At 57.4% G+C, this 20,004-nt stretch overlaps 2 protein-coding genes across 4 annotated transcripts in view; one reads left to right on the plus strand and one right to left on the minus strand.

Moving 5' to 3' along the window:
• eif3ba (eukaryotic translation initiation factor 3, subunit Ba) overlaps nucleotides 1-2,487 on the minus strand; it is a 69,037-nt gene extending 66,550 nt beyond the window's left edge. Inside the window, exon 1 of the mRNA XM_048552703.2 lies at nucleotides 2,333-2,487. Within this exon, the coding sequence (XP_048408660.1) occupies nucleotides 2,333-2,453 (121 nt within the window). The 5' untranslated portion in view covers nucleotides 2,454-2,487. The remainder of the gene's footprint in view (nucleotides 1-2,332) is intronic.
• A 302-nt stretch (nucleotides 2,488-2,789) lies between these two features.
• The window catches only part of brat1 (BRCA1-associated ATM activator 1), a 104,636-nt gene continuing 87,421 nt past the window's right edge, over nucleotides 2,790-20,004 (plus strand). For 2 of the 3 annotated variants that reach the window (XM_059653883.1, XM_059653884.1), the window contains exons 1-3: nucleotides 2,790-3,051; nucleotides 4,165-4,914; nucleotides 5,901-6,055. In XM_059653883.1, the coding sequence (XP_059509866.1) occupies nucleotides 4,788-4,914; nucleotides 5,901-6,055 (282 nt within the window). In that variant the 5' untranslated portion in view covers nucleotides 2,790-3,051; nucleotides 4,165-4,787. The remainder of the gene's footprint in view (nucleotides 3,052-4,164; nucleotides 4,915-5,900; nucleotides 6,056-20,004) is intronic. The other variant, XM_059653882.1, reaches the window with a different exon arrangement.

The raw sequence follows: 20,004 nt of genomic DNA on the forward strand, positions 1-20,004 counted from the left end.
AATCTTGGGCTTAAAATGTCAGATTAAACTAAGCCAAGACTGGCACAATCATGTGCAATGAAAAAAAAATCAATCTGAAACATTAATTCAGCTTCTCTTTAAACAGAGCTGTTGTCAGATCCGTTTAGTGATCCAACAATTGTTCTCATTTTCACTTCTCCACTGTCCTACAGTATGTGCATCTGCTATCTGGAGAATACCACAAGTAAATATTCAACTACAGTTAATGTTTCTGGTCAGACCATTTAACCAGAGGATGTAAAAGATTTGGATTTCTAGAAGGTGTTGGATAAGCGACGTATGTCAGACTACTTTTTTTATTATTCATTCATGGGATGTGGGCAATGCTGGCGGGGCCAGGATTTATTGCCCACCATGAAAAAGTAATAGTGCACTGCCCTATTGAAGCAATGCAGTCCATTTGGACACACAATGTAGTTAGGAAGAGAGTTCTGAGCACGTGCGGCATTGGAAGTAGTATATTAGCACAGATACAAGCTTGTCTACACAATAGACGACTTGGGACAAGGAGGCACGTTTAGGATGGCAATCCACAACCAGTGGTGTGCCACAGGGATCAGTGCTCAGGCCACATTTATTTAGAAGATATATCAATTATTTAGACAATGCAAGTGAGTATACTATCACCAAGTTTGCAATGACACAAGAAAACTGGTGGGAAGGCAAGTGGTGAGGTTGGCAGTCTGCAAAGACATGTAGCAAGTGGGCAAATATTTGACAATTTAAATATAACGTGGCAAAATGTAAGGTTATGCACTTGGCCAAGGCAGAACAGCTAAATATTGTTTACATGGAGAAAGACAGCAGAAAGCTGCAGCACAGAGGTATCTGGTAGTCTGTGAGGGCATCCGAATGGTTTCTAAAACACTAACATATGAAAGTTCAGCAGGAAATAGGAAAACCTTGCTAAAACTACAGAATCCTTACAGAATACTGCAATCAGTTTTGATATCCCCATCTCATGAAAAGTATAACTGACACCGGAGGCAAAATAGGAGTGGTCAATTAGGTTGATCCTGGATACAGAGGAATTGTCTTATGTGGTAAGGTCGAGTAGATTGGGCCTGTACTCACAGGAGTCCAAATGAATGAAAGGTGACTTTTACTTAGATTCTTCCAGGAAGGTGTGGAGATGTTGCTTCCCCTTGTGTTAAGAGTCTAGGATCAAAGAGAATAATTTTACAGTAAAGGGTCACCCAGTTAGGTGAGAGTTGGAGCAGAGTTGCCTCTCTCTAAGGATAGTGAATTTGTGGAATTCTTTACCATAGAGGGCTGCAGAAGCTGGGTTGTGCTAGGTATATTCAAGACTGAGATCAACAAATTTTCAATCAATCAGTAAAGGAATAAAGGGTTTATGGGGAAAAGGCAGGAAAGGGGATTTGAGGGTTATTAGACCAGCTACAATCTCACTGAATGGAACCACAGACTCAATGTGCCAATTGAGCTAATTTTGCACCTTTATGTCAAAATCTTATTAATTGATTTTATATAAAGTGCCTGTAGTACATGAAATGTGAATATTTGCTATTGTTGGAGGATCAGATTAACTACAGATTTAAAATATTTTGATTACAGATTTTTCTAATCAGCTAGCAATCAGTTTATAACCATGCTAAAATTACATTTGTAATGTTTACAGAATGATTTGGTTCTGGTGTGAACATGTTTTTCCTTTTATCTCATGGAAGACATTGCATATTCATCTAATTTATAAGGATCCCATATTGCATTGCACCCTTCTCAATATAGGTTACACAAGAGTACAAGACATTTAAAGTGATATTGAATTGAAGAACTGTGCAGTTGCAGTTACATCCACCACTCTGTAGTTCATACAATGTTAACACCGGATACTGCACCTTATTTAACTGTAATTTGCGTCACTACGACATACACTTCTAATGGTACAGATCAAACGGAGGCTAGTGATTTCTAATTAAGTTATTTTAAACAAAGTGTGTGAAAATACTTTCAAGTGAAAAAGCGGATTCCCTAGTTTAAATGAAGAACTGCAGTTGTCGCTTAATGATTCACCTCCCTTCACTGTACAGGCTATCTTTCTGGAAAAAAAATATTTTGTCACAACACTAGACACTACTGAATTTATGATCATTAATAATGTGTGTCATTCCCAAGTCAGTGTGTTCCAGCTCTATCAGCCAGGACCCAGTCAACCTGCCTGCTCATCCGGGTCCAGGCCCAGCCTAGGCCTCAGGCTCCAGTCACTCCCAAACGCACATGGGCTGGGGATATGAACCGGTTCCCCTCCATGTGTGCGAATACCGAAAGCTACCCCACTCATTGTCTTTACCCTCATCGGAGATGTCATCCTCGAAGCCTTCAGGGTCGCTGAAGCCTTCCTCGGGCTCCTCCAGCTCTGCCAACTCATCGTCAGCCTCCCGAGCCTCACCATCCCCACTCGTCTCCTTCATCCTGCTTTCGCTGGGCGGCCGGAAAAGAAAGAGCGAGCGCGGAAGTGCGCGGCCGGGCCTCTCTGGGGGAAGGGGGGGTGCAAGGCATGCGCGGTCCCGCCGGTTCGCCTGTTCCAAAGCAATCAGAGGGGCGAAAGCGCTGACATATAGATAGGATTTGGAGGAAATTACCGGTTGTTAAACGGAGGTAGTTTACATACGTATATTTTTGAAAATCTATTACTATAATTCGCTGATTTTGTGTGAGAATCACCGCTACTGTTGAGGATTTGTTGTGGAACATTCCTAATGCTCCCCCCTGACTGTGAATGGTGATCCAGTCCAGGTCGTCTGCTGGAGGGCATGGCGATGGCTTCGTTTGGTTTGTGCTCGTATCCGCGCTCTCTACCTTTGGGTTGATTGTTCACGCAAGGTGTCTGTTTACATTAAAACCTCAGGTCATTTTAAGGCGATTGTTGTAGTGGAGCCAGAGTCCGCTTTTCCCAGTTTTGATTGTAGGACAGTGTCCAGTTTAATCTTCCCTCACCTTGTAGTTTATTTCACTGACATGGATGCCTCTAGAATGGGCGGCTCACAAATGGCCCATTAGACCTAACTGGTTGGTACAAGTGCTGCACGCCAGCTTCCTCCATTCACTGTTTTACCCTCTCGGTGTTTTTGTTTTATCTCATTTACTTAACCTTTCAATACCTATGCCATTCTCTTTAACCACTTATTCTATCCGCCCTCAGGGAAAGGAAGTTTCTTCTGAGTTCTCTACTAGATTTATTACTGACTGTTTTATAGTTAGGATGCCAGGCCGAAAACATACCTAAACTTGCTTATTAAAACATTATTGACGTGAAATGTTAATTCTATTTTTCTCCCCACAGATGCTGCCTGACCTTGAGTGTTTCTGGCATTTTGCCTTCCCCTTTCCTTAACTTCTTTAATGTCAAAGGAAAGGAATTAAGGGATAAGGACCAAGGGCAGGCAGAAGGGATTAGTTTACCTTGGCGTCATGGTCGGCACAGCATTGCGGGCTGAAGGGCCGTTCCTGTGCTGTACTATTCTATGTTCTATGAAAGGTGCGAGTGAATTCTTCTAGAAAGACAGACGTCAGCAATCAAAGTAATAGGATCAGATTGAAAGTATCATTTGTAATGAGTATTTTCAGTTCGTGTTTGGTATTTTACAAAATACTTCCACTCATGTCGTATGGTCTTAAAATAAAAAATGCATATCTATTAGAATCTGACTTACCGAAGTTCTTCTGCAACAAAATGTAACAATTGTACGCTTGGAACAAAGATATTCTCAAACCACAGTAGTGTTACAGTTACCTTATTTTGTCCATGCGCCTGGGCTAAATTTAGTGTTAAGGTGATCCTCGGGCTACATCTGGCCTATCACAAGACACATTGTTCCTACTCTAAAATATTGACAACTTGTATTCCTGTCTTACCTACACCCCTTCTGAAATGTAATTCCCTGGCTTTGCCTCATCGAGAACTGACCTCTCCATCGCCCTTTTTGCTGATTTATTGTCTTTGTTTTTCCTAAGTCTGTCTTAATAAAGAACTCTAGAGTCTACAACCTTTCCTGTGTATCCAACATCTGCCCTTACTAAGCAGAAGTAACTCTGAAGCTAAGAGTATTAATGTTGATCATTTTCAAATTTTAGCAGAGTTCACTAGATATGTTTGCTTCTGATATATTCTTTCCTATCAAGGTATAAATATAAACTACTAAAAACAGAAAAAGCTGGAATTATTCAGCAAGGCTGGCCGCTTTTTTAGCAAATGAAGTGGAGTTGACAGTGTTTCCGATCTATGATTATTCAGAACTGAGTCGTTGACGTGAAATATTAATTCCGTTTCACTCTCCAGTGCCACACAGTTGAGTATTTCAAGCTGTTTTTGTTTTCATTTCAGATTTTCAGTGTGTGCATTACTTTTATTCATAATATTTTATGAATGAATGCAAGTTGTTATAACGAAAAGGAGAAACCAGACTTAAACACATCTGTTCCAAAAAACCATTATTTTGATATTCAGCACAATACACATGAACAATTAATCATAATTACTTTAAAAAATGTTGATAAGTCATACTTCTGAAGATGGGATGAAATATCAAGTTGTATTTGTTGAATTGCTTTGTATGGGAGCATCTTGGAGAATATAAGTATCTTTTGGTAGTGTTAAGATAGTGAGGAACTACTTGCCAATTGTAGCAAATTTAAAACTTTTGGCAATGTTCTTCAGAAGGTATTTTGCATAATATACAAGAGCATGAAGATTTGTATTTTGTTTTTTTTCCCTCCCATCAGAGAATTTATCATATAATTGGAAAATGGAAAGTGAGTGTGTGGAGTTGTTGCCCCGTGTTTTCTCAGTTTTAGGAGATGCCGGGCAAACGGTTGTTGATGATACCTGTTTGGAGAAGCTGCTTGATTGCTTCCGAGGAACAACAGAAAATGGTAACTGGATACTCACTTAATTTGAAGTCATGATTAATACAACCAGTATCAAGTATGAAATGAGTTTTATTTGTATAATTTATTTTTTTTCTACACATTAATGTAATCTAGTACTGGCCTTTGTTACAGTTTGTGATATTAAAGCTATTATATCAATTCTGTTGCAAAAATACTTTGCCACCAATGAGGTTTTTTATCTCCCACATCAACCGTCCCATGAAATTTTCAAATAAGCCTTCAAATTTTGAAGAAATTGTGCCTAGGTTGACATGGTAAGTTAAGGTGAAATAGATTATTTTTCAGAAAAGTTGGTTGACCCATTCATGTCTAAATAACATGTCTATGTGTCTGGATTGAACATTGGCTGCTTTCTTTTAACCATCAAATTTGGATTTCTGTTCATGTGGTCTGCATTACTCAGTTTCATCTGGCATTCCTATCCATTTGCCTGGTTGCCCTAGTTTTTGTTATCCAGGGAATTTAATGCGTTATAATATTGTTGATGTAATTACATTTGTCACCTCCAAATTGCACTATTGTTCTAACTCATTTAAGGTACAGAAACCAAAACATAAGACTATGCCTTGAGTGTGATCCTCAGTCTGTGATTAATCAGAAGTCCACAATGAGAATAGCGCTAAAACTGGCCTCAGAGGGAAGAAGACTGGGTAGAGTTCTGACTACTGATTGTTAACCAATGATTCCTGTTAAAAAGCTCAATTTTGGATATTTGACTGGATACAGAATTGATCTTGGCTAAGCTATCCCACTGATTAAACAGTATGCTGACACAGTGAATATGACCTCACACTGTACCAGTGAGCAATCATTGTCCTTGACCTTTGCAGGAAGACAATACCATCAGGTGAAGGAGAAAATACTGACACCTATGTTAAATAAAGGAACATTATAAACTACAGTGTTAAAATTGAATAGTAAATTTGTGTAAAACTTTATTCACTTTTACTTTTCTGTGTTCCCTTCAGAAACAGAACTCCATATTCTACAGAGAATCCCGTGTCTGACAAACATAATTGTAAATGTATCCAAACAGAAGGATATTCACCCTAACATCCTCTCCTTCATTATGAAGCTGACTGGACTATTTGCTGCATCAGAAAACTATTTTATTCAGTTAGAGGTTAGTAATTAGAAGATAGTTTATTTTCAAGTTTTTGTTTGACGTAAAAAATATTGTTTGTGGTATTCAAGTATAACTGCTCGATTAGAGTTGAAATTAAATTCAAGTTGAAAGTGAAAATTCTGGACATAGACCAGTATATCTATGTCTAACAAAGATGAAAGAGTTCAACACCTAGTATGTACTTCTATTTGGCAAAGGGTGTGCATGTTAAAATTAAATCTTCCTCCCACTTTTTTCATATGCTGTTGCACCCACTATGTATTTCCAGCATTTTCTGGTTTTGTTATTTTCTTCGGGTATCTTGAAATGCCATGCCTATTCATTTTACACAGGATAATTTGTTCAGAGCAATGTAGCCTTGATCTCATCCAAAACTCTGCTTTCTATAACCTAACTTGCGCTGTGTCCTGTTCACAATCACCTCTGTGATCACTGACCAGCATTGGCTTTCAGCTAGACAACATCATTCTTCCTAAAGTTCTCATTCTTAGTTTCAAATTCCAACATAAACCTATACCTCCTTATGTCTGTTACTTCCTGTAAGCATGCAACGCTTTGAGATATCCTTATACCAATGTTGCCAATTCAGATCAGCTATGACTTAACTATCAACTGCCAGGACCTCCAACATTGGCTATACCTCCTTAAATTCTCTACTTTGTTTCTCTCTTTTTAAGTTTATTTTTACAAATGCTTCTTCATGATGAGGACCCAGCAGAGGAGAGTGCAAATGTTGTTCATTCCCCCAGGTTCTGTGCCTGGGCAGCACCAGCACTCTGAAGTGACTGCCTCGTGCCTAGCTCACCATACTCGTGCTCTGCTTTCGAATGGACTTCCAGCACATGAGTTTCTATTGTCTTGGAGCAGGTCCTAAATCCATGTAACCATTTGTTTTAAAACAAGAACAGGAATTACTGGAGAAACTCAGCAGATCATAAATGTAGAAAATAGAACACTATAGCACAATACAGGCCCTTTGGCACAAGATGTTGTGCCAACCTATTATCCTATTAAGATCAATCTACCTTGCATACTCCGCATTTTACTATCCTCCAGGTGTCTATCCAAGAGTTGCTTAAAAGTCTCTAAAGTATCTGACTCCACGACCACTGCTAGCAGTATATTCCACACGCCCTGACAGATCTGGCAGCATCTGTGGGAAGAAAGTAGTGTTAATGTTTTGAGTCTTGTGACTTCATCAGAAGAGTTTATTTTGACAAGCAGGATATATTCTGGGTGTTGTAAACCATGTCCATCCTATGTCTTGCTCCTGCTCCACTCCATATGTGCCAGCCCACTATAGGCTTACGTGCCCTTTTCGGAGCCAGTACCTACCCGTGGATGTTGGAAATGTTTTCACTGAGATTGGTAGATTGAAGATAGGGTTGAGTCCTATATGTTTTTAAGTTTCTTACTTCCCTCCACTAAAATTGCCTCCGATTACTTTTTAACGTGACAATTTAAACACAACTAATTGACCCACTGCCATTCGACCGTTTCTCTTTTGCTTTTCTCTTGCTGTCAGGTTATTTCTATATTAACTGAAGTCACGTCTCATTACAATGTACATGTGATATATTTGGAATGCTCTTATATTTTCAGTTCCATTCAGTCATTCATTTCTGAATGATTTTGTGCATATAGCTAGTTCAAATCATAATGTTTCAAATGAAACTAAAATAAAGAAATATCAAATCACAGAGAAATGACATCTGGCGTGTTGCTATAACATTTCCTTCCCAACTTAGTCACCTGTCAATGGTGTCCATATTTGTGCATTTGTGTGTGTGTGAGAGAGAGAGAAAGAGAGAGTACGTGCGCTTGTGTGAGAGAGAGTGCGCTTGTGTGTGTGAGCGCTTCTGTAAGAGAGAGAGTGTGTGTGCGCTTGTGTGAGAGAGAGTGTACGCTTGTGTGAGAGAGAGAGAGTGTGTGCGCTTGTGTGAGAGAGAGAGAGTGTGCACTTGTGTGTGTGAGAGAGAGAGAGTGTGTGCACTTGTGTGAGAGAGTGAGTGTGTGCGCGCTTGTGTGTGAGAGAGAGAGAGTGTGTGCACTTGTGTGAGAGAGTGAGTGTGTGCGCGCTTGTGTGTGTGAGAGAGTGTGTGCGCGCTTGTGTGTGTGAGAGAGAGTGTGCGCGCTTGTGTGAGAGAGAGTGTGTGCGCGCTTGTGTGTGTGAGAGGGTGTGTGCGCGCTTGTGTGTGTGAGAGTGTGCGCGCTTGTGTGAGAGAGAGTGTGTGCGCACTTGTGTGTGAGTGTGTGTGTGTGAGTGAGAGTGTGTGTGTGTGAGAGTGTGTGTGCGTGCTTGTGTGAGAGAGTGTGTGTGCGTGCTTGTGTGAGAGAGTGTGTGTGTACGCGCTTGTGTGAGAGAGTGAGTGTGTGTGTGTGCGTGCTTGTGTGAGAGAGTGTGTGTGTGTGCGCGCTTGTGTGAGAGAGAGAGTGTGCGCTTGTGTGTGAGAGAGAGAGCATGTGCACTTGTGTGAGTGAGAGCGAGAGCGTGTGGGCTTGTGTGAGAGAGAGCGAGAGCGTGTGCGCTTGTGTGAGTGAGAGCAAGAGCATATGCGCTTGTGTGAGTGAGAGCGAGAGCATGTGCGCTTGTGTGAGAGAGAGCGAGAGCGTGTGCGCTTGTGTGAGTGAGAGCGTGTGCGCTTTGTGTGAGAGAGAGAACGTGTGCGCTTGTGTGAGAGAGAGAGAACGTGTGCGCATGTGTGAGAGAGAGAGAGCGTGTGCGCTTGTGTGAGAGAGAGAGAGCGTGTGCGCTTGTGTGAGAGAGAGAGCGTGTGCGCTTGTGTGAGAGAGAGAGCGTGTGCGCTTGTGTGAGAGAGAGAGCGGGTGCGCTTGTCTGAGAGAGAGAGCATGTGCGCTTGTGTGAGAGAGAGAGAGCGTGTGCGCTTGTGTGAGAGAGAGAGCGAGGGGCGCGCGTGTGCTCGAGAGAGAGAGAGCGAGGGCGCGCGTTCGAGAGAGAGAGCGAGGGCGCGCGCACTCGAGAGAGAGAGAGAGAGCGCGAGGGCGCGCGCACTCGAGAGAGAGAGAGAGAGCGAGGGCGCGCGAACTCGAGAGAGAGACAGAGAGCGAGGGCGCGCGCACTCAAGAGAGAGAGAGCGAGGGCGCGCGCACTCGAGAGAGAGAGAGAGAGCGAGGGCGCGCGCACTCGAGAGAGAGAGAGAGAGCGAGGGCGCGCGCACTCGAGAGAGAGAGAGAGAGAGAGAGAGCGAGGGCGCGCGCACTCGAGAGAGAGAGAGAGCGAGGGCGCGCGCACTCGAGAGAGAGAGCGAGGGCGCGCGCACTCGAGAGAGAGAGAGAGCGAGGGCGCGCGCACTCGAGAGAGAGAGAGAGCGAGGGCGCGCGCACTCGAGAGAGAGAGAGAGCGAGGGCGCGCGCACTCGAGAGAGAGAGAGAGCGAGGGCGCGCGCACTAGAGAGAGAGAGAGAGCGAGGGCGCGCGCACTCGAGAGAGAGAGAGAGAGCGAGGGCGCGCGCACTCGAGAGAGAGAGAGAGAGAGGGCGCGCGCACTCGAGAGAGAGAGAGCGAGGGCGCGCGCACTCGAGACAGAGAGAGAGAGAGAGAGAGCGAGGGCGCGCGCACTCGAGAGAGAGAGAGAGAGAGAGCGAGGGCGCGCGCACTCGAGAGAGAGAGAGAGAGAGAGAGAGAGCGAGGGCGCGCGCACTCGAGAGAGAGAGAGAGAGAGAGAGCGAGGGCGCGCGCACTCGAGAGAGAGAGAGAGAGCGAGGGCGCGCGCGCTCGAGAGAGAGAGAGAGAGCGAGGGCGCGCGCGCTCGAGAGAGAGAGCGAGAGAGCGAGGGCGCGCGCGCGCTCGAGAGAGAGAGCGAGAGAGCGAGGGCGCGCGCGCGCTCGAGAGAGAGCGAGAGAGCGAGGGCGCGCGCGCTCGAGAGAGAGAGAGAGAGCGAGGGCGCGCGCGCTCGAGAGAGAGAGAGAGAGCGAGGGCGCGCGCGCTCGAGAGAGAGAGCGAGAGAGCGAGGGCGCGCGCCGCGCTCGAGAGAGAGAGCGAGAGAGCGAGGGCGCGCGCGCGCGGCTCGAGAGAGAGCGAGAGAGCGAGGGCGCGGCGCTGCGCTCGAGAGAGAGCGAGAGAGCGAGGGCGCGCGCGCGCTCGAGAGAGAGCGAGGAGAGCGCGCGCTCGAGAGCGAGAGAGAGAGACGAGGCGCGCTGCGCGCTCGAGAGAGAGAGAGAGAGCGAGGGGCGCGCGCGCTCGAGAGAGAGAGAGAGAGCGAGGGCGCGCGCGCTCGAGAGAGAGAGAGAGCGAGGGGCGCGCGCGCTCAGAGAGAGAGAGAGCGATGGGCGCGCGCGCTCGAGAGAGAGAGAGAGAGAGCGAGGGCGCGCGCGCTCGAGAGAGAGAGAGAGAGCGAGGGCGCGCTCGAGAGAGAGAGAGAGAGCGAGGGCGCGCGCGCTCGAGAGAGAGAGAGAGAGCTGAGGGCCAGCGCGCGCTCGAGAGAGATAGAGAGAGCGAGGGCGCGCGCGCTCGAGAGAGATAGAGAGAGCGAGGGCGCGCGCGCTCGAGAGAGAGAGAGAGAGCGAGGGCGCGCGCGCTCGAGAGAGAGAGAGAGAGCGAGGGCGCGCGGCGCTCGAGAGAGAGAGAGAGCGAGTGCGCGCGCGCTCGAGAGAGAGAGAGAGCGAGGGCGGCGCGCTCGAGAGAGAGAGAGAGCCGAGGGGGCGCGCGCTCGAGAGAGAGAGAGAGCGAGGGCGCGCGCTCGAGAGAGAGAGAGAGCGAGGGCGCGCGCTCGAGAGAGAGAGAGAGAGCGAGGGCGCGCGCTCGAGAGAGAGAGAGAGAGAGCGAGGCGCGCGGCGCTCGAGAGAGAGCGGGCGCGCGCGTTCGAGAGAGAGAGAGAGAGCGAGGGCGCGCGCGCTCGAGAGAGAGAGCGAGGGCGCGCGCGCTCGAGAGAGAGAGAGAGCGAGGGCGCTGCGCGCGCTCGAGAGAGAGAGAGAGCGAGGGCGCGCGCGCTCGAGAGAGAGAGAGAGAGAGCGAGGGCGCGCGCGCTCGAGAGAGAGAGAGAGGCGAGGGCGCGCGCGCTCGAGAGAGAGAGAGAGCGAGGGCGCGCGCGCGCTCGAGAGAGAGAGAGAGCGAGGGCGCGCTCTCGAGAGAGAGAGAGAGAGAGCGAGGGCGCGCGCTCGAGAGAGAGAGAGCGAGGGCGCGCGCAATCGAGAGAGAGAGAGAGAGAGAGCGCAGGGCCGGCGCGCAATCGAGAGAGAGAGAGAGAGAGAGCGCGGGCGCGCGCAATCGAGAGAGAGAGAGAGAGAGAGTGCGAGGGCGCGCGCATCGAGAGAGAGAGAGAGAGAGCGAGGGCGCGCGCGCCTCGAGAGAGAGAGAGAGAGCGAGGGCGCTGCGCGCTCGAGAGAGAGAGAGAGAGCGAGGGCGCGCAGCGCTCGAGAGAGAGAGAGAGAGCGAGGGCCGAGGCGCGCTCGAGAGAGAGAGAGAGCTGAGGGCGCGCGCGCACTCGAGAGAGAGAGAGAGCGAGGGCGCGCGCGGCTCGAGAGAGAGAGAGAGAGCGAGGCTGCGCGCCGCTCGAGAGAGAGAGCGAGGGCGCGCGCGCTCGACGAGAGAGAGCGAGGGCGCGCGCGCTCGATGAGGAGCGAGGCGCGCTCGGAGAGAGCGAGGCGCGCGCGCTCGAGAGAGAGAGAGAGAGCGAGGGCGCGCCTCTCGAGAGAGAGAGAGAGACGAGCGAGGGCGCGCGCTCGAGAGAGAGAGAGAGCGAGGGCGCGCGCGCAATCGAGAGAGAGAGAGAGAGAGAGCGCGGGCGCGCTCGCAATCGAGAGAGAGAGAGAGAGAGAGAGAGAGCGAGGGCGCGCGCGCACTCGAGAGAGAGAGAGAGAGAGAGAGGAGGGCGCGCGCAACTCGAGAGAGAGAGAGAGCGAGGGCGCGCGCGCTCGAGAGAGAGAGAGAGAGCGAGGCGCGCGCGCTCGAGAGAGAGAGCGAGAGAGCGAGGGCGCGCGCGCGCTCGAGAGAGAGAGCGAGAGAGCGAGGGCGCGCGCGCGCTCGAGAGAGAGCGAGAGAGCGAGGGCGCGCGCGCTCGAGAGAGAGAGAGAGAGCGAGGGCGCGCGCGCTCGAGAGAGAGAGAGAGAGCGAGGGCGCGCGCGCTCGAGAGAGAGAGCGAGAGAGCGAGGGCGCGCGCGGCGCTCGAGAGAGAGAGCGAGAGAGCGAGGGCGCGCGGCGCTCGAGAGAGAGAGCGAGAGAGCGAGGGCGCGCGCGCTCGAGAGAGAGAGCGAGAGCGAGGGCGCGCGCGCTCGAGAGAGAGCGAGAGCGCGCGCGCTACGAGAGCGAGAGAGAGAGCGAGGGGCGCGCGCGCTCGAGAGAGAGAGAGAGAGCGAGGGCGCGCGCGCTCGAGAGAGAGAGAGAGAGCGAGGGCGCGCCGCTCGAGAGAGAGAGAGAGCGAGGGCGCGCGCCTCAGAGAGAGAGAGAGCGAGGGCGCGCGCGCTCGAGAGAGAGAGAGAGAGAGCGAGGCGCGCGCCGCTCGAGAGAGAGAGAGAGAGCGAGGGCGCGCTCGAGAGAGAGAGAGAGAGCGAGGGCGCGCGCGCTCGAGAGAGAGAGAGAGAGAGCGAGGGCGCGCGCGCTCGAGAGAGATAGAGAGAGCGAGGGCGCGCGCGCTCGAGAGAGAGAGAGAGAGCGAGGGCGCGCGCGCGCTCGAGAGAGAGAGAGAGAGCGAGGGGCGCGCGCGCTCGAGAGAGAGAGAGAGAGCGAGGGCGCGCGCGCTCGCGAGAGAGAGAGAGAGCGAGGGCGCGCGCGCTCGAGAGAGAGAGAGAGCGAGGGCTGCGCGCGCTCGAGAGAGAGAGAGAGAGCGAGGGCGCGCGCGTCGAGAGAGAGAGAGAGCGAGGCCGCGCGCGCTCGAGAGAGAGAGAGAGCGAGGGCGCGCGCGCTCGAGAGAGAGAGAGAGAGAGCGAGGGCGCGCGCGCTCGAGAGAGAGAGAGAGAGAGCGAGGGCGCGCGCGCGCTCGAGAGAGAGAGCGAGGGCGCGCGCGTTCGAGAGAGAGAGAGAGCGAGGGCGCGCGCGGCTCAGAGAGAGAGAGAGCGAGGGCGCGCGCGCTCGAGAGAGAGAGAGCGAGGGCGCGCGCGCGTCGAGAGAGAGAGAGAGCGAGGGCGCGCGCGCTCGAGAGAGAGAGAGAGAGAGCGAGGGCGCGCGCGCTCGAGAGAGAGAGAGAGCGAGGGCTGCGCGCGCTCGAGAGAGAGAGAGAGAGAGCGAGGGCGCGCGCGCGCTCGAGAGAGAGAGAGAGCGAGGGCGCGCTCTCGAGAGAGAGAGAGAGAGAGCGAGGGCGCGCGCTCGAGAGAGAGAGAGCGAGGGCGCGCGCAATCGAGAGAGAGAGAGAGAGAGAGCGCGGGCGCGCGCGCAATCGAGAGAGAGAGAGAGAGAGCGCGGGGCGCGCGCAATCGAGAGAGAGAGAGAGAGTGCGAGGGCGCGCGCAATCGAGAGAGAGAGAGAGATGCGAGGGCGCGCGCGCGCTCGAGAGAGAGAGAGAGAGCGAGGGGCGCGCGCTCGAGAGAGAGAGAGAGAGCGAGGGCGCGCGCGCTCGAGAGAGAGAGAGAGAGCGAGGGCGCGCGCGCTCGAGAGAGAGAGAGCGAGGGCGCGCGCGCTCGAGAGAGAGAGAGAGAGCGAGGGCGCGCGGCGCTCGAGAGAGAGAGAGAGAGCGAGGCTGCGCGCGCTCGAGAGAGAGAGCGAGGGCGCGCGCGCTCGAGAGAGAGAGCGGGGGCGCGCGCGCTCGAGAGAGAGAGCGAGGGCGCGCGCGCTCGAGAGAGAGAGCGAGGGCTGCGCAGCGCTCGAGAGAGAGAGCGAGGGCGCGCGCGCTCGAGAGAGAGAGCGAGGGCGCGCGCTCGAGAGAGAGAGAGAGAGGCGAGGACGCGCGCGCTCGGAGGAGAGAGCGAGGACGCGCGCTCGAGAGAGAGCGAGGGCAGCGCGCGCTCGAGAGAGAGAGCGAGGGCGCGCGCTCGAGAGAGAGAGAGAGAGCGAGGGCGCGCGGCGCTCGAGAGAGAGAGAGAGAGAGAGAGAGCGAGGGCGCTCGAGAGAGAGAGAGAGAGAGCGAGGGCGCGCGCGCTCGAGAGAGAGAGAGCGAGGACGCGCGCGCTCGAGAGAGAGCGAGGGCGCGCGCGCTCGAGAGAGAGAGGGAGGGCGCCGCGCTCGAGAGAGAGAGAGAGAGAGCGAGGGCGCGCGCGCTCGAGAGAGAGAGAGAGCGAGGAGCGCGCGCGCTCGAGAGAGAGCGAGGGCGCGCGCGCGCTCGAGAGAGAGAGAGCGAGGGCGCGCGCTCGAGAGAGGAGCGAGGGTGGCGCGCGCTCGAGAGAGAGAGCGAGGGCTGGCGCGCGCTCGAGAGAGAGCGAGGGCGCGCGCGCTCGAGAGAGAGAGGGAGGGCGCGCGCTCGAGAGAGAGAGAGAGAGAGCGAGGGGCTCGCGCGCGCTCGAGAGAGAGAGAGCGAGGACGCGCGCGCTCGAGAGAGAGCGAGGGCGCGCGCGCTCGAGAGAGAGAGCGAGGGCGCGCGCTCGAGAGAGAGAGCGAGGGTGCGCGCGCTCGAGAGAGAGAGCGAGGGCGCGCGCGCTCGAGAGAGAGAGAGAGCGAGGGCGCGCGCGCTCGAGAGAGAGAGAGAGCGAGGGCGCTCGAGAGAGAGAGAGAGAGCGATGGCGGCGCGCGCTCGAGAGAGAGAGAGCGAGGGGCGCGCGCGCTCGAGAGAGAGAGAGAGCGAGGGGCCGCGCGCGCTCGAGAGAGAGAGAGAGAGCAGAGGGCGCGCAGCGCTCGAGAGAGAGAGAGAGAGCGAGGGCGGCGCGCGCGCTCGAGAGAGAGAGAGAGCGAGGGCGCGCGCGCTCGAGAGAGAGAGAGAGCGAGGGCGCGCGCGCTCGAGAGAGAGAGGAGAGCGAGGGCGCGCGCGCTCGAGAGAGAGAGAGAGCGAGGGCGCGCGCTCGAGAGAGAGAGAGAGCGAGGGCGCGCGCAATCGAGAGAGAGAGAGAGCGCGGGCGCGCGCAATCGAGAGAGAGAGAGAGAGAGAGAGCGCGGGGCAGCGCGCAATCGAGAGAGAGAGAGAGAGAGTGCGAGGGCGCGCGCAATCGAGGAGAGAGAGAGAGAGCGAGGGCGCGCGCGCGCTCGAGAGAGAGAGCGAGGGCGCGCCGCGCTCGAGAGAGAGAGCGAGGGGCGCGCGCGCGCTCGAGAGAGAGAGAGAGAGCGAGGGCGCGCGCTCGAGAGAGAGAGAGAGAGAGCGAGGGCGCGCGCGCTCGAGAGAGAGAGAGAGCGAGGGCGCGCGCGCTCGAGAGAGAGAGAGCGAGGGCGCGCGCGCTCGAGAGAGAGAGAGAGAGCGAGGGCGCGCGCGCTCGAGAGAGAGAGCGAGGGCGCGCGCGCGCTCGAGAGAGAGAGCGAGGGCGCCGCGGCGCTCGAGAGAGAGAGCGAGGGCGCTGCGCGCTCGAGAGAGAGAGCGAGGGCGCGCAGGCGCTCGAGAGAGAGAGCGAGGGCGCGCGCGCTCGAGAGAGAGAGCGAGGGCGCGCGCGCTCGAGAGAGAGAGCGAGGGCGCGCGCGCGCTCGAGAGAGAGAGCGAGGGCGCGCGCGCTCGAGAGAGAGAGCGAGGGCGCGCGCGCGCTCGAGAGAGAGAGCGAGGGCGCGCGCCGCGCTCGAGAGAGAGAGAGCGAGGGCGCGCGCTCGAGAGAGAGAGCGAGGGCGCGCCGCTCGAGAGAGAGAGAGAGCGAGGACGCGCGCGCTCGAGAGAGAGCGAGGGCGCGCGCGCTCGAGAGAGAGAGCGAGGGCGCGCGCTCGAGAGAGAGAGAGAGAGCGAGGGCGCGCTGCGCTCGAGAGAGAGAGAGAGAGAGAGCGAGGGCGCTCGAGAGAGAGAGAGCGAGGGCGCGCGCGCTCGAGAGAGAGAGGGAGGGCGCCAGGCGCTCGAGAGAGAGAGAGAGAGCGAGGGCGCGCGCGCTCGAGAGAGAGCGAGGGCGCGCGCGCTCGAGAGAGAGAGCGAGGGCGCGCGCTCGAGAGAGGAGCCAGGGCGCGCGCGCTCGAGAGAGAGAGAGCGAGGGCGCGCGCGCTCGAGAGAGAGAGAGAGAGCGAGGGCGCGCGCGCTCGAGAGAGAGAGAGCGAGGGCGCGCGCTCGAGAGAGAGAGAGAGCGAGGGCGCGCGCGCTGGAGAGAGAGAGAGAGCGACGGCGCGCGCGCTGGAGAGAGAGAGAGAGCGAGGCGCGCGCGCTGGAGAGAGAGAAGAGCGACGGCGCGCGCGCTGGAGAGAGAGAGAGAGCGAGGGCGCGCGCGCTGGAGAGAGAGAGAGAGCGAGGGCGCGCGCGCTGGAGAGAGAGAGAGAGCTGAGGGGAGCGCGCGCGCTGGAGAGAGAGAGAGAGCGAGGGCGCGCGCGCTGGAGAGAGAGAGAGAGCGAGGATGGGCGCGCGCGCTGGAGAGAGAGAGAGAGCGAGGGCGCGCGCGCTGGAGAGAGAGAGAGAGCGAGGGCGCGCGCGCTGGGAGAGAGAGAGAGAGCGAGGGCGCGCGCGCTGGAGAGAGAGAGCGAGGGCGCGCGCTCGAGAGAGAGAGCGAGGGCGCGCGCTCGAGAGAGAGAGCGAGGGGCGCGCGCTCGAGAGAGAGAGAGCGAGGGCGCGCGCGCTCGAGAGAGAGAGGCGAGGGCGCGCGCGCTCGAGAGAGAGAGAGAGAGCGAGGGCGCGCGCGCTCGAGAGAGAGAGAGAGAGAGAGCGAGGGCGCTCGAGAGAGAGAGAGAGAGAGAGCGAGGGCGCGCGCGCTCGAGAGAGAGAGGAGCGAGGGGCGCGCGCGCTCGAGAGAGAGCGAGGGCGCGCTCGCGCTCGAGAGAGAGAGGAGGGCGCGCGCTCGAGAGAGAGAGAGAGAGCGAGGGCGCGCGCGCTCGAGAGAGAGAGCGAGGGCGCGCGCGCTCGAGAGAGAGAGCGAGGGCGCGCGCTCGAGAGAGAGAGCGAGGGCGCGCGCGCTCGAGAGAGAGAGCGAGGGCGCGCGCGCTCGAGAGAGAGAGAGAGCGAGGGCGCGCGCGCTCGAGAGAGAGAGAGCGAGGGCGCGCGCTCGAGAGAGAGAGAGAGAGCGAGGGCGCGCGCGCTCGAGAGAGAGAGAGAGAGAGCGGAGGGCAGCGCTGCGCTCGAGAGAGAGAGAGAGAGAGCGAGGGCGCCGCGCGCTCGAGAGAGAGAGAGAGCCGAGGGCGCGCGCTCGAGAGAGAGAGAGAGCGAGGGCGCGCGCTCGAGAGAGAGAGAGCGAGGGCGCGCGCAATCGAGAGAGAGAGAGAGAGAGAGCGCGGGCGCGCGCAATCGAGAGAGAGAGAGAGAGAGAGCGCGGGCACGCGCAATCGAGAGAGAGAGAGAGAGAGTGCGAGGGCGCGCGCAATCGAGAGAGAGAGAGAGAGCGAGGGCGCGCGCGCGCTCGAGAGAGAGAGCGAGGGCGCGCGCGCTCGAGAGAGAGAGCGAGGGCGCGCGCGCTCGAGAGATAGAGAGAGAGCGAGGGGCGCGCGCGCTCGAGAGAGAGAGAGAGAGCGAGGGCGCGCGCGCTCGAGAGAGAGAGAGAGCGAGGGCGCGCAGCGCTCGAGAGAGAGAGAGAGCGAGGGCGCGCGCTCGAGAGAGAGAGAGAGCGAGGGCGCGCGCTCGAGGAGAGAGAGGAGAGCGAGGGCGCGCGCAATCGAGAGAGAGAGAGAGAGAGAGCGCGGGCGCGCGCAATCGAGAGAGAGAGAGAGAGAGCGCGGGCACGCGCAATCGAGAGAGAGAGAGAGAGAGTGCGAGGGCGCGCGCAATCGAGAGAGAGAGAGAGAGCGAGGGCGCGCTGCGCGCGCTCGAGAGAGAGAGCGAGGGCGCGCGCGCTCGAGAGAGAGAGCGAGGGGCGCGCGCGCTCGAGAGAGAGAGAGAGAGCGAGGGCGCTGCGCTCGAGAGAGAGAGAGAGAGCGAGGGCGCGCGCGCGCTCGAGAGAGAGAGAGAGCGAGGGCGCGCGCGCTCGAGAGAGAGAGAGAGCGAGGGCTGCGCGCGCTCGAGAGAGAGAGCGAGGCGCGCGCGCTCGAGAGAGAGAGAGAGAGAGCGAGGGCGCCGCGCTCGAGAGAGAGAGCGAGGGCGCGCGCGCTCGAGAGAGAGAGCGAGGGCGCGCGCGCTCGAGAGAGAGAGCGAGGGCCGCGCAGCGCTCGAGAGAGAGAGCGAGGGGCGCGCGCTCGAGAGAGAGAGAGCGAGGGCGCGCGCGCTCGAGAGAGAGCGAGGGCGCCGCGCGCTCGAGAGAGAGGAGAGAGCGAGGGGCGCGCGGCGCTCGAGAGAGAGAGCGAGGGCGCGCGCTCGAGAGAGAGAGAGAGAGCGAGGGCGCGCGCGCTCGAGAGAGAGAGAGAGAGCGAGGGCGCTCGAGAGAGAGAGAGAGAGAGCGAGGGCGCGCAGCGCTCGAGAGAGAGAGGGAGGGCGCGCGCTCGAGAGAGAGAGAGAGAGCGAGGGCGCGCGCGCGCTCGAGAGAAGAGAGAGCGAGGGCGGCGCGCGCTCGAGAGAGAGAGCGAGGGCGCGCGCTCGAGAGAGAGAGCGAGGGCGCGCGCGCTCGAGAGAGAGAGAGCGAGGGCGGCGCGCGCTCGAGAGAGAGAGAGAGAGCGAGGGCGCGAGAGAGAGAGAGAGCGAGGGCGCGCGCGCGCTCGAGAGAGAGAGAGAGAGCGAGGGCGCGCGCGCTCGAGAGAGAGAGAGCGAGGGGCGCGCGCTCGAGAGAGAGAGAGAGCGAGGGGCGCGCGCGCTGGAGAGAGAGAGAGAGCGAGGGCGCGCGCGCTCGAGAGAGAGAGAGAGCGAGGGCGCGCGCGCTCGAGAGAGAGAGAGAGCGAGGGCGCGCGCGCTGGAGAGAGAGAGAGAGCGAGGGCGCGGCGCGCTGGAGAGAGAGAGAGAGCGAGGGGCGCGCGCGCTGGAGAGAGAGAGAGAGAGCGAGGCGCGCGCGCTGGAGAGAGAGCGAGGGCAGCGCGCGCGCTGGAGAGAGAGCGAGGGGCGCGCGCGCGCTGGAGAGAGAGCGAGGGCGCGCGCGCTGGAGAGAGAGCGAGAGAGAGAGAGAGAGAGCGAGGGCGCGCGCTCGAGAGAGAGAGCGAGGGCGCGCGCTGCGCTCGAGAGAGAGAGCGAGGGCGCGCGCGCTCGAGAGAGAGAGAGAGAGAGAGAGCGAGGGCGCGCGCGTTCGAGAGAGAGAGAGCTAGGGAGCGCGCGCTCGAGAGAGAGAGAGAGCGAGGGGCGCGCGCAATCGAGAGAGAGAGAGAGTGAGAGCGCGGGCTGCGCGCGCAATCGAGAGAGAGAGAGAGAGAGCGCGGGCACGCGCAATCGAGAGAGAGAGAGAGAGAGTGCGGAGGGCGCGCGCGCAATCGAGAGAGAGAGAGAGAGCGAGGGCGCGCGCTGCGCAGCGCTCGAGAGAGAGAGCGAGGGCGCGCGCGCTCGAGAGAGAGAGAGAGGTGAGGGCGCGCGCGGCTCGAGAGAGAGAGAGAGAGCGAGGGGCGCGCGCTCGAGAGAGAGAGAGAGAGCGAGGGCCGCGCGGCGCTCGAGAGAGAGAGAGAGCGAGGGCGCGCTGCGCTCGAGAGAGAGAGAGCGAGGGCGCGCGCGCTCGAGAGAGGAGAGAGAGAGCGAGGGGCGCGCGCGGCTCGAGAGAGAGAGCGAGGGCGCGGCGCGCTCGAGAGAGAGAGCGAGGGCGCGCGGCTGCGCTCGAGAGAGAGAGCGAGGGCGCGCCGCGCTCGAGAGAGAGAGCGAGCGAGGGCGCGCGCTCGAGAGAGAGAGAGCGAGGGCGCGGCGCGCGCTCGAGAGAGAGAGAGAGAGCGAGGGCGCGCGCTCGAGAGAGAGAGAGAGAGCGAGGAGGCGGCGCGCGCTCGAGAGAGAGAGAGCGAGGGCGCGCGCCTCGAGAGAGAGAGAGCGAGGGCGCGGCGCGCTCGAGAGAGAAGAGAGAGCGAGGGCGGCGCGCGCTCGAGAGAGAGAGAGAGAGCGAGGGCCGCGCGCGCTCGAGAGAGAGAGAGAGCGAGGGCGCGCGCGCTCGAGAGAGAGAGAGAGCGAGGGCGCGCTGCGCTGAGAGAGA

The sequence above is a fragment of the Stegostoma tigrinum genome, chromosome 23 (assembly GCF_030684315.1).
Source record: "Stegostoma tigrinum isolate sSteTig4 chromosome 23, sSteTig4.hap1, whole genome shotgun sequence".
In the NCBI taxonomy this organism is placed as follows: domain Eukaryota; kingdom Metazoa; phylum Chordata; class Chondrichthyes; order Orectolobiformes; family Stegostomatidae; genus Stegostoma; species Stegostoma tigrinum.